This window comes from Triticum aestivum, chromosome 2A (assembly GCF_018294505.1).
Source record: "Triticum aestivum cultivar Chinese Spring chromosome 2A, IWGSC CS RefSeq v2.1, whole genome shotgun sequence".
In the NCBI taxonomy this organism is placed as follows: Eukaryota; Viridiplantae; Streptophyta; class Magnoliopsida; order Poales; family Poaceae; genus Triticum; species Triticum aestivum.
The window spans coordinates 290,853,735-290,866,605 of NC_057797.1; the positions used below are offsets into that span (position 1 = coordinate 290,853,735).

Genomic DNA, 12,871 nt, shown 5'->3' on the forward strand with positions numbered 1-12,871 from the left:
CGCTTTGATAGTGTGATCAAAGCATTTGGTTTTATACAGACTTTTGGAGAAGCCTGTATTTACAAGAAAGTGAGTGGGAGCTCTGTAGCATTTCCGATATTATATGTGGATGACATATTACTGATCGGAAATGATATAGAATTTCTGGATAGCATAAAGGGATACTTGAATAAGAGTTTTTCAATGAAAGACCTCGGTGAAGCTGCTTACATATTAGGCATAAAGATCTATAGAGATAGATCAAGACGTTTAATTGGACTTTCACAAAGCACATACCTTGACAAGATTTTGAAGAAGTTCAAAATGGATCAAGCAAAGAAAGGGTTCTTGCCTGTGTTACAAGGTGTGAAGTTGAGTCGGACTCAATGCCGACCACTGCAGAAGATAGAGAGAAGATGGAAGATGTTCCCTATGCTTCAACCATAGGCTCTATCATGTATGCAATGCTGTGTACCAGACCTGATGTGTGCCTTGCTATAAGTCTAGCAGGGAGGTACCAAAGTAATCCAAGAGTGGATCACTGGACAGCGGTCAAGAACATCCTGAAGTACCTGAAAAGGACTAAGGATATGTTTCTCGTATATGGAGGTGACAAAGAGCTCATCGTAAACGGTTACGTTGATGCAAGCTTTGACACTGATCCGGACGATTCTAAATCGCAAACCGGATACGTGTTTACATTAAACGGTGGAGCTGTCAGTTGGTGCAGTTCTAAACAGAGCGTCGTGGCGGGATCTACGTGTGAAGCGGAATACATAGCTGCTTCGGAAGCAGCGAATGAAGGAGTCTGGATGAAGGAGTTCATATCCGATCTAGGTGTCATACCTAGTGCATCGGGTCCAATGAAAATCTTTTGTGACAATACTGGTGCAATTGCCTTGGCGAAGGAATCCAGATTTCACAAGAGAACCAAGCACATCAAGAGACGCTTCAATTCCATCCGGGATCTAGTCCAGGTGGGAGACATAGAGATTTGCAAGATACATACGGATCTGAATGTTGCAGACCCGTTGACTAAGCCTCTTCCACGAGCAAAACATGATCAGCACCAAGGCTCCATGGGTGTTAGAATCATTACTGTGTAATCTAGATTATTGACTCTAGTGCAAGTGGGAGACTGAAGGAAATATGCCCTAGAGGCAATAATAAAGTTATTATTTATTTCCTTATATATCATGATAAAAGTTTATTATTCATGCTAGAATTGTATTAAACCGGAAACATGATACATGTGTGAATACATAGACAAACAGAGTGTCACTAGTATGCCTCTACTAGACTAGCTTGTTAATCAAAGATGGTTATGTTTCCTAACCATGGAGAAAGAGTTGTCATTTGATTAACAAGATCACATCATTAGTTGAATGATCTGATTGACATGACCCATTCCATTAGCTTAGCACCCGATCGTTTAGTATGTTGCTATTGCTTTCTTCATGACTTATACATGTTCCTATGACTATGGGATTATGCAACTCCCGTTTGCCAGAGGAACACATTGTGTGCTACCAAACATCACAACGTAACTGGGTGATTATAAAGGAGCTCTACAGGTGTCTCCAAAGGTACATGTTGGGTTGGCGTATTTCGAGATTAGGATTTGTCACTCCGATTGTCGGAGAGGTATCTCTGGGCCCTCTCGGTAATGCACATCACTTAAGCCTTGCAAGCATTGCAACTAATGAGTTAGTTGCAAGATGATGTATTACAGAACGAGTAAAGAGACTTGCCGGTAACGAGATTGAACTAGGTATGGGATACCGACGATCGAATCTCGGGAAAGTAACATACCGATGACAAAGGGAACAACGTATGTTGTTATGCGGTCTGACCGATAAAAGATCTTCGTAGAATATGTAGGAGCCAATATGAGCATCCAGGTTCCGCTATTGGTTATTGACCGGAGACGTGTCTCGGTCATGTCTACATTGTTCTCGAACCCGTAGGGTCCGCACGCTTAAGGTTACGATGACAGTTATATTATGAGTTTATGCATTTTGATGTATCGAAGGTTGTTCGGAGTCCCGGATGTGATCACGGACATGACGAGGAGTCTCGAAATGATCGAGACATAAAGATTGATATATTGGAAGCCTATGTTTGGATATCGGAAGTGCTCCGGGTGAAATCGGGATTTTACCGGAGTACCGGGAGGTTACCGGAACCCCCCCGGGAGGTATATGGGCCTTAGTGGGCCTTAGTGGAAGAAGAGAAAAGGCAGCCAGGGCTGGGCCGCGCGCCCCTCCCCCCCTTGGTCCGAATTGGACAAGGAGAGGGGGCCGGCCCCCCTTCCTCCTCTCTCTCCTCTTTCCCCCCCTCCACGAATCCTATTCCAACTAGGAAAGGGGGGAGTCCTACTCCCAGAAGGAGTAGGACTCCTCCTGGCGCGCCTCTCCTGGCAGGCCGGCCCCCCTCCCTTGAACCTTTATATACGGAGGCAGGGGCACCCCCTAGAGACACAAGTTGATCCACGTGATCATATTCTTAGCCGTGTGCGGTGCCCCCTTCCACCATAGTCCTCGATAATATTGTAGCGGTGCTTAGCCGAAGCCCTGCGACAGTAGTACATCAAGATCGTCACCACGCCATCGTGCTGACGGAACTCTTCCCCGACACTTTGTTGGACCGGAGTCCGGGGATCTTCATCGAGCTAAACGTGTGCTAGAACTCGGAGGAGTCGTAGTTTCGGTGCTTGATCGGTCGGGCCGTGGAGACGTACGACTACATCAACCAAACACTTCCGTTGTCGATCTACAAGGGTACGTAGATCACACTCTCCCCCTCTCGTTGCTATGCATCACCATGATCTTGCGTGTGCGTAGGAATTTTTTTGAAATTACTATGAAACCCAACAACTTGACCATGACGAACCTACGAACTATGAAGAAGCGATGATGAGCCCAGATTCTGCAAAATGGCTTGAGGACATGAAATCTGAGATGGGATCCATGTATGAGAACAAAGTGTGGACTTTGGTTGACTTGCCCGATGATCGACAAGCCATCGAGAACAAATGGATCTTCAAGAAGAAGACAGACGATGATGGTAATGTTACTGTCTACAAAGCTCGACTTGTTGCAAAAGGTTTTTCGACAAGTTCAAGGAGTTGACTATGAAGAGACCTTCTCACCCGTAGCGATGCTTAAGTCTGTCCGAATCATGTTAGCAATTGCCGCATTTTATGATTATGAAATTTGGGAAATGGATGTAAAAACCGCATTCCTGAATGGATTTCTGGAAGAAGAGTTATATATGATGCAACCTGAAGGTTTTATCGATCCAAAGGAAGCTAACATAGTGTGTAAGCTCCAGCGATCCATTTATGGACTGGTGCAAGCCTCTTGGAGTTGGAATAAATGTTTTGATAGTGTGATCAAAGCATATGGTTTTATACTGACTTTTGGAGAAGCCTGTATTTACAAGAAAGTGAGTGGGAGCTCTGTAGCATTTCTAATATTATATGTGGATGACATATTGTTGATTGGAAATGATATAGAATTTCTGGACAGCATAAAAGGATACTTGAATAAAAGTTTTTCAATGAAAGACCTCAGTGAAGCGGCTTATATATTAGGCATCAAGATCTATAGAGATAGATCAAGATGCTTAATTGGACTTTCACAAAGCACATACCTTGATAAAGTGTTGAAGAAGTTCAAAATGGATCAAGCTAAGAAAGGGTTCTTGCATGTGTTACAAGGTGTGAACTTGAGTAAGACTCAATGCCCAACCACTGCAGAAGATAGAGAGAAAATGAAAAGTGTTCCCTATGCTTCAGCCATAGGCTCTATCATGTATGCAATGTTGTGTACCAGACCTGATGTGTGCCTTGCTATTAGCCTAGCAGGGAGTGGATCACTGGACAGCGGTCAACAACATCCTGAAGTACCTGAAAAGGACCAAGGATATGTTTCTCGTTTATGGAGGTGACAAAGAGCTCATCGTAAATGGTTACGTTGATGCAAGCTTTGACACTGATCCGGACGATTCTAAATCACAAACCGGATACGTGTTTATATTAAACGATGGAGTTGTCAGTTGGAGTAGTTCTAAACAAAGCGTCGTGGCAGGATCTACATGTGAAGCGGAGTACATTGTTGCTTCGGAAGCAGCGAATGAAGGAGTCTGGATGAAGGAGTTCATATCCGATCTAGGTATCATACCTAGTGCATCGGGTCCAATGAAAATCTTTTGTGACAATACTGGTGCAATTGCCTTGGCAAAAGAATCCAGATTTCACAAGAGAACCAAGCACATCAAGAGACGCTTCAACTCCATCCGGGATCAAGTCCAGGTGGGAGACATAGAGATTTGCAAGATACATACGGATCTAAATATTGCAGACCCACTGACTAAGCCTCTTCCACGAGCAAAACATGATCAACACCAAGGCTACATGGGTGTTAAAATCATTACTGTGTAATCTAGATTATTGACTCTAGTGCAAGTGGGAGATTGAAGGAAATATGCCCTAGAGGCAATAATAAAGTTATTATTTATTTCCTTATTTCATGATAAATGTTTATTATTCATGCTAGAATTGTATTAACCGGAAACATAATACATGTGTGAATACATAGACAAACATAGTGTCACTAGTATGCCTCTACTTGACTAGCTCATTGATCAAAGATGGTTAAGTTTCCTAACCATAGACATAAGTTGTTATTTGATCAATGGTATCACATCATTAGGAGAATGATGTGATTGACTTGACCCATTCCGTTAGCTTAGCACTTGATCGTTTGTTTACTGCTATTGCTTTCTTCATGACTTATACATGTTCTTATGACTATGAGATTATGCAACTCCTGAATACCGGAGGAACACTTTGTGTGCTACCAAACGTCACAACGTAACTGGGTGATTATAAAGGTACTCTATAGGTATCTCCGATGGTACTTGTTGAGTTGGCATAGATCAAGATTAGGATTTGTCACTCCGATTGTCAGAGAGGTATCTCTGGGCCCTCTCGGTAATTCACATCACTATAAGCCTTGCAAGCATGATAACTAATGAGTTAGTTACGGTATGATGTATTACGGGACGATTAAAGAGACTTGCCGGTAACGAGATTGAACTAGGTATTGGGATACCGACGATCGAATCTCGGGCAAGTAACATACCGATGACAAAGAGAACAACGTATAGTGTTGTGCGGTTTGACCGATAAAGATCTTCGTAGAATATGTAGGAACCAATATGAGCATCCAAGTTCCGCTATTGGTTATTGACCAGAGACGTGTCTCAGTCATCTCTACATAGTTCTCGAACCCGTAGGGTCCGCATGCTTAAAGTTCTCTCACGATCAGTTTTATGAGTTTGTATGTTTTGATGTACCGAAGGTAGTTCGGAGTCCCGGATTTGATCGCGGACATGACGAGGAGTCTCGAAATGGTCGACACATAAAGATTGATATATTGGAAGCCTACATTTGGACATCGGAATAGTTCCGGGTGAAATCTGGATTTTACCGGAGTACCGGAGGGGTTACCAGAACCCCCCGGGGACTAATGGGCCTTGTTGGGCCATAAGGGAAAGAGAGAGGGGCCAGCCTAGGCAGGCAGCGCGCCCCCTTCCCCCTGTCCGAATTGGACTAGGAGAAGGGGGGCGGCACCCCCCTTTCCTTCTCTTTCTCTCCCTGCCTTTCCCCCTCCTAGTAGGAGTAGGAAAGGGAGGAATCCTACTCCTACTAGGAGGAGGATTCCTGCTCCTAGGCGCGCCAACAAGGGCCGGCCGGCCTCCCCCTTGCTCCTTTATATATAGGGGCAGGGGCACCTCTAGAGACACAAGTTGATCACAAAGATCTTTCCCAGCCGTGTGCGGTGTCCCCCTCCACCATAATCCACCTCGGTCATACTGTAGCGGTGTTTAGGCGAAGCCCTGCTGCAGAACTTCATCAACGTCATCACCACGCCGTCGTGCTGACGAAACTCTTCCCCGAGATCTACTGGATCATGAGTTCGTGGGACATCACCGAGCTGAACGTGTGCTGACGCGGAGGTGCCGTACGTTCGGTACTGAGGATCGGTCGATCGTGAAGATGTACGACTACATCAACCACGTTGTCATAACGCTTCCGCTTAACGGTCTACGAGGGTACGTGGACATCACTCTCCCCTCTCGTTGCTATGCATCACCATGATCCTGTCTATGTGTAGGAAAATTTTGAAATTACTACGCTCCCCAACAGAATGTGCGAAGACGCCGCGCCTTAGCAATCGCTAAACCAACTTCCGAGGGTTATTGACCATGCCGGAGCACGATCATCCTGCGAGCAAACGAAGAACAAGCAAGAAACTAAGATTGCAATCTGGATATTGGGAATATAAGATGAAAGCTTTATTTATCAAGATGGGGTTCTGTGACGTCTTGGTCTGGTCGTTGAACACAAACAAAGTACGAGAAGTTGCATCTATGGTGAACTTTTATCTAAACAAAACCCAAAGTCTAAATGATGCCCTAAGGGCTGTATATATGGAGGAAGAGGGGGGGGGGGGATTTCGTGGCCCTTAGAGGAGGGGTCTGAAACCAACCCTAACTCTTGTTTCCCCACACATACAGACTCTAAAAACAGCCTATAATCAAGTATTTCGAAATTACATGGGCCTGGGCCAATAATAAGGTGACACGGCACCTAGAATAGCCTTTGGACGAAATTTATGTAGTGGCATCTTGTATATTTCGTCCAAGGCTTCATGCACTCATTATGGTGGGTTCGAAGTCCTGGAATCATCACTGGTAACTCTGTTCTTGTTTCCCTTGCGCATGCCATCATCTCCATGCTTAAACTTGCTCCAAGGTTCATCTTTTGTGTCCAAGTTAGGCCCTTAATTTGTAAGCAAAACAAATGTACCCAATTTAGGCAGCATCATATTCTCAGGAACATTAGAATCGTTACCAAGAAATGAAAGTATTTGGTAATTCAATTGGCGTGCGCGAGCTCTAGTAATTGGTCCAGTATGTATAGCTGCAGGGGCTTGGGGTGTAACAATGGTATTGATGTCCTCATCATCCCACGCATAGGTGCATCCTCCGAGAATGTGCTCAATATTGTCTTCCTCTTGCAAATAAAGGAAGCATGATGATGGTTGCTCATCTAGCCTGTGTCTCGCCCTTCTATCCGAGGTCCATAGCCGATGTTGTGGTGCGAGCCAAACGAACAATTTGCACTTAAGCGGTGCCCAACTCCTCCAGGTGCAAGCCGCCGTGTTAGATTTCTCAAAGTTGATGAACAAGTTGTTGTAGAGTGATTTCGCCGTATAGACTCCCGATTGCGAGCATGGCCAAGAGAACTTGTCTGGCCTGCTCGGGTCACGCTCCACTGTGGCAATAGCTTGTGACAGGTGCATTTGTTGTACCAAGGCTAGGTATGAGTGGTCCACCTCACAATCAACCCTCCATTGATCATTCTTCAACTCCTGCTGCACCGTCTTGGTATTGACTATGCGTTTATGCACCGTGGCCACTAACTCGGGGGGCAATGTCCTTTGCCGAGCAGCCGTGGATCCACTTGTCCCTCCAAAAGAGCACCTTGTCTCCAGAGCCTACATTGATATGCACTAGCGTGTCAAATACCAGGCAGGCATCTTTATCTTTGATCATCGGCGGGCCTTGCCACGACCTTTGTGGATCTGTCCTTCGAAGCCACTCCCACCGCACCCGGAGAGCTAGGCCTTGCGTTTTCAGGTTTATGAGCATAATTGGTTTGGTGCCAAAAATTGGCATGCCAATGTTTGGCATTGTGCCAAATATTGGCTACTAATTGGTTGGTTACCAAGTTGTCTTGCCTATCTCACATAAAGTTGCAAATATTTGGCAAGTCGTGGTATTGCCAATATTTGGCAATGCCAACATTTGGCTAGCCAAATATTGGTAGCAAACCAATCATGCTCTATAACCCCAAGTCCACCCACGCTCTTAGGCCTGCAGATTATGTCCCAGGCCACAAGGCATTGCCCTCCATGAACTCTGTCTTTGCCCGCCCAGAAAAAAGTTGGCATCCATTTGTTGATGTCCTCGAAAACCCAGTCCGGTGCGTCCATGACCATGAAGTGGTGGATAGGTTTAGCTGCTACAACTGACTGCACCAGGACTAAGCGGCCGGGCCTTTGAGTCAGTCCCTGTTGCCATGCAGGGACGAATCTACTGACTTTATCAAGCATCGGCTGCCACTCCGCTCTTGTCAGGCTTCGGATTGCCCGCATGAGCCCCCGATATTTACAGGGGAACTCGGCAATGTTGCATTGAAGCATGCCCGCCACCCTAGCTCTGTCCTCCTCGCTTCCTCTAATCAGGATGGCCGAAGATTTCTGATAGTTAATATGCAATCCTGAAGCTTCACTGAAGTTAAGAATGTTCCTCACTCCATTCAGGTCCTAGCTCGACGGCCTGATGAACATGGCCACGTCATCCGTATAGATAGATAGTCTCTTGATCGTCGAGATGCCCTTCAATTTTCAAGAGGGGTGTATAGCTCTCTCTTCAATTTTCTCTGCGAGAAGGCTCGCCCATGCAGTCGTGATGACTGGCCCACACGAGCGCCTGCCTAGTTAAATCTCTCGATGCAAATATTGTTCCCAGTCCGAGCCCATGGCGCGTACGTTAATGTGTTCGATAGGACAAACAAACAGATGTCATCATGTATAAGAAATTGTTTCGCTTCGCTCTTCTCCTCCCAGTGGAGAAGAGGCAAACTGTTCACTGACGTTGTCTCCAGCGGCTCTCCTCCCCTGATCTGGTAGGGAGGGGGGGTCACTAGACTGTGCGCGTGCTGTGTAGTAGCAGCTTTATAGGGCTAGTTTGCTTAGAATTTCAGCCTTCCATGGTCTCCACTTTGGTGGATTTGCGGCGGGGAATAAACTGTCTCCAGATCCTTCTCTGATGTAGCATCCTCTATACTCGGTGCTGGATCGGGTTGGTACCGTGTTCAAGCAAGTTTGGCGTAAGGGCGGCGACTACTTTGTGGAGGATATGTGTGCTTCAATCCCGCCACCATGAGGACATCTGCTCCAACGATGTGGCCGAGGTCGATGGCCTTGTTCTGGATGCAGCTAATGTCTCGCTCGAGCATGATGGTAACAACCTCATCTAGAAGATTGATGGTTCCGCACATGATGTATGGTTGCTGGATGGCATCTTCTAATCTCCTCTTCGACGGTTTGTTTGAGGGAGGCAAGGCCGTGGGCCAAAGAGCGTGGCGATGATCCCCGACCAACGAGCCACCACCAGGTCTCGGGTCGCGCAGCGGCCCGCTTCATCAACTCGCAACACAACACTGTTTGCTATGGCATTTGTTTGGTTCTAGGCAAGTTGGTGACTCCTCTTTGTTCGGCAAAGCTTCGGCGACAATAAAGTATGACAACGATGGTTGGTTGTCTTGCATTTGGGTTCCCCAAAGTTGTACTAATTTTTCATGGGGTCCTTTCTGCAAGATGTTGTGCAATGCTCTTCTAGTTGTCTTGGGGGTTTAAATATCTCACGGGAGGAGAAAAAGCATAGCTGATGATGAGCCTTTACATAGAACAAATCTCGAGCATAAACCACGGAAATAGTAGGCAGACATACGGTAAAAAACAAAGGAACAACTCGGTTAAACTTTGTCATCCAGAGAAAATGATGGATTTACAAGTGTACCAAAACATCTATTGATGCGAACTACAAGAAAAGGTATAGGCAAGTAATACTAGATCTAAGGATGAAAACGGAGCGAAACGGTCGGAACTAGGTGCCGCCACTTTTGTTTTCATTTTTTACGAAAGCGAAAACTAATACAGAAACCCTGAAAACAAATACAGAAACGAATACTAGCGGAAACAAAAATGGAGTGAATATAGCACGGACATGTCCACAAAAGCGGAGTGTTCATCGGAACTAAAGATCCCTTAAACCAAAGACAAAAAGAAACAAGAAACCATTAATAAGGTGATTACTAAATATTATGAATATATCATTGACTATATAATAGGATATATGTCAGCAAATAAGATGATTACTAAATATTATGAATAAGCCGTATAGAGTAAGAACAGAGATGCAATGAAAAAAGATTTGTTTTTGTCATGAAGAAAGTACAATGGTTAAACGTCAAATGAAAAATGTACAAGATACTACTCCCTCCTTCCCATAATATAATACTCCCTCCGTCCGGAAATACTTGTCATCAAAAAAGATAAAAGGAAATGTATCTACATGTATTTTAGTTCTAGATACATCTATTTTTATTCATTTTGATGACAAGTATTTTTGGACGGAGGGAGTATGTTATTACATCCAATATCATGCCTTGTGAAACATATAAAAAATATATAACTCCAGGGTGACATAATGAATCACAGAGAGGAACATTCTGCACGATTATGATTGCATAACTAACCATTCTGAATAGCCTTAAAAAAACAATTCTGAATAGACAAAGAGGAACATTCCAGAGATAGTAGCATTACAACTTACAATTTTCAAACAGTTAATCTGAATGTCCACAGATGAGCACGAGATCGAAAATCAAGTTCTAGACAAGGGTTTACGCAATAAAATAAATAGATCAGAACATTAGTACACAGAAAATTGGACCAATAAAACTGCAAAAATGAAAGATTCTAACAGGTAAAGGGGGGTAAAGATTGCATCATATGACTGCTGTATCTAGCTCCATGGATCGTCCCATCCTTTGGGTCCCTCCCTCTTAACAAAATCTACAATAACCTCGACAGCCTCTTGCACCCTGTTGGAAAGAGCATGGTTTCCCCATTTTATTTCAACTTTCTCTGAATCTCCAAGTGCACGACAGAGTCTGCAGTGAAACATGTAACTTGATTATGTTACCATATTGGATCTGTATTTGCTCCATTTAGGTTTAGATTTTCACCTGTCTACAAGTGCCTTCTTATCGACGTATTCAGGGACATACTCATCCGCCATTGAAAAAATAACCTGCGGATAAAACACTTACAAGATGTAAAATTCAGCAGCCATAAGAAGTCGGAAACTCGAAACTGAATTCATAATGCAACCATGCACAACACCAACGAAAGTAAGTCATTTTGTGCACTTTGCAGCATACACTTAAATTCACAACATGCATTGAGGCAAAGAATTGAATTTTCAGAACACCGGTTCATAACCATTTAATCCAAATGCAGCTTAATTTCTAGTATCTTTGCATTGTGCCTTCATCTTATCTTAGAAATCAACTGTCATCTTTACATGTACACTGGTACCAATCCCTACAGATTCTAAGCTCCGTACGAAGGGAGGCTTCTGGTGCATTGGGGCTGTGGTTAGCGCTTGTGGACCCACCTGTAAGTGGCTGGCTCATTCTGCTTTGTCAGGTCAGTATGTTGAGCGGTGAAAAATCGAGTACAAATGCCAAACTCCATACAAAGGGAGCTTTGTGGTGCATCAGGGCTGGACGTATCGCATGGCCCTGGCTGTCAATCCGTGGAGAGCTTGTGTACATCTGATGGGCCCACCTGTGGGTATGAGTGGCGTGCATGTAAGGCTTTGTGTATTATGTGTTGTCGCTCGTGGGGTTTCGGTTCCGTGGGGCGTGGGGAATAACCCATGTGGTTGGCTCATGGGCATAGGGCTGCTCTTTGTGGCATTGTGATTGTGCGGGAGGGCTGTAGAGGTGCTTTGTTGCTGAAGGGAGCGGTTTCCGCTACGCCGTTGACCTTCCGTGTGTCAGCACTACCTCTCATGTCCTGCTTGCTGAGGAGAGGGATCCGTTCATCAGCTGGGCAGGCCTAGGGCTGCATCGTCTTCTGACCTGAGGTTTGACAGGTAGAAGCGCAAAAAAAGAAGTGGACCCTATTATCGAAAAGCGGCTCGGCAAAGCGCACGTCCGCTTCTAGTATAAATGCAAGCATCCAACTGTCCATGTCATAAAAGATAAAGCAGGGACGAACATGATGTTCAATACCTGATGAAATATTTTCTTAGCAAATGACTACTTAGTACTAATTTCCAAGATATTCATTTCTTATCTCCACAGAAGTCATGAAGTGCTTAAGAAAAGCACCATGGTATATTTGTGTTGTTTATCTACCAATAAGTCCAGCTATTTGAAGTCCCAGATACTGTCATCGCACATAAAAAGTCAATGACATGCAGAGATTGTGTAACTTCGTATAGGAATACTGATAGGTTCTTTAATGGAAAAAAATCCCCAAAAAATCTTTGGCGATATGGATGGTGAAAACCATTGATCAGCATAAAATTAAGGTCAAAAATCGTGAAAGAATCACAAAGCTCCCTGCCATCAGAAGAGAATGGACAACTTGAATATTATGTTTACTATCATTCTTGGCAATGAGATCACTGAAGAACTTCCTGTTTTTAAGTGATTTAACAAGGTCAAATAGTAAAGAGTAACAATACCAGGCACTGTGTGGTTGACATATGACCAAGTCTCTGCTTCAGCTGATCTTCACTAAGATCAGAACTGAACATATCGTCATCACCCATGTATGCACAAAGGGAGTGGAACCTACAGAATTTGTATGTATAATTAGAATAAAAGTCAATGTAAAAATCCCTATAGAGATCATATTAACTACTGCCAGATAGATCCAAAAAGATAAAAGATATGCAACCAAAATGTTTCGAGTTTGTGTCTCTCTTCCCTCTTCTGCATTGGCTTTTAGGGTCTGTCGCAGGTGATGTTTCTTAAGCTAATTGGCATGTTTCTTGGTCGATGGTTGTGGATTTCTCAAGACATTACCATCGATGAGTCTTGTTGACGTTCAAAAATGAACTTTCAACTAGGGATATCCTTCGCAACGTGGTTACGGATGAGTCGGAGATGGTGCGTATGGCGGCCTTATAGCGAAGATCACCGTACACTCAACAAAGTGACACGACGATGTTTTTT

At 44.3% G+C, this 12,871-nt stretch overlaps 1 protein-coding gene across 1 annotated transcript in view; it reads right to left on the reverse strand.

Annotated features, from left to right (window-relative positions):
- Positions 1-10,384: 10,384 nt before the first annotated feature.
- The window catches only part of LOC123188555 (UPF0613 protein PB24D3.06c), a 43,729-nt gene continuing 41,242 nt past the window's right edge, over positions 10,385-12,871 (reverse strand). Inside the window, exons 7-9 of the mRNA XM_044600718.1 lie at positions 12,379-12,487; positions 10,868-10,932; positions 10,385-10,792 (exon numbers count right to left, since the gene is read on the reverse strand). Coding sequence (XP_044456653.1) covers positions 10,645-10,792; positions 10,868-10,932; positions 12,379-12,487 — 322 coding nt within the window. The 3' untranslated portion in view covers positions 10,385-10,644. The remainder of the gene's footprint in view (positions 10,793-10,867; positions 10,933-12,378; positions 12,488-12,871) is intronic.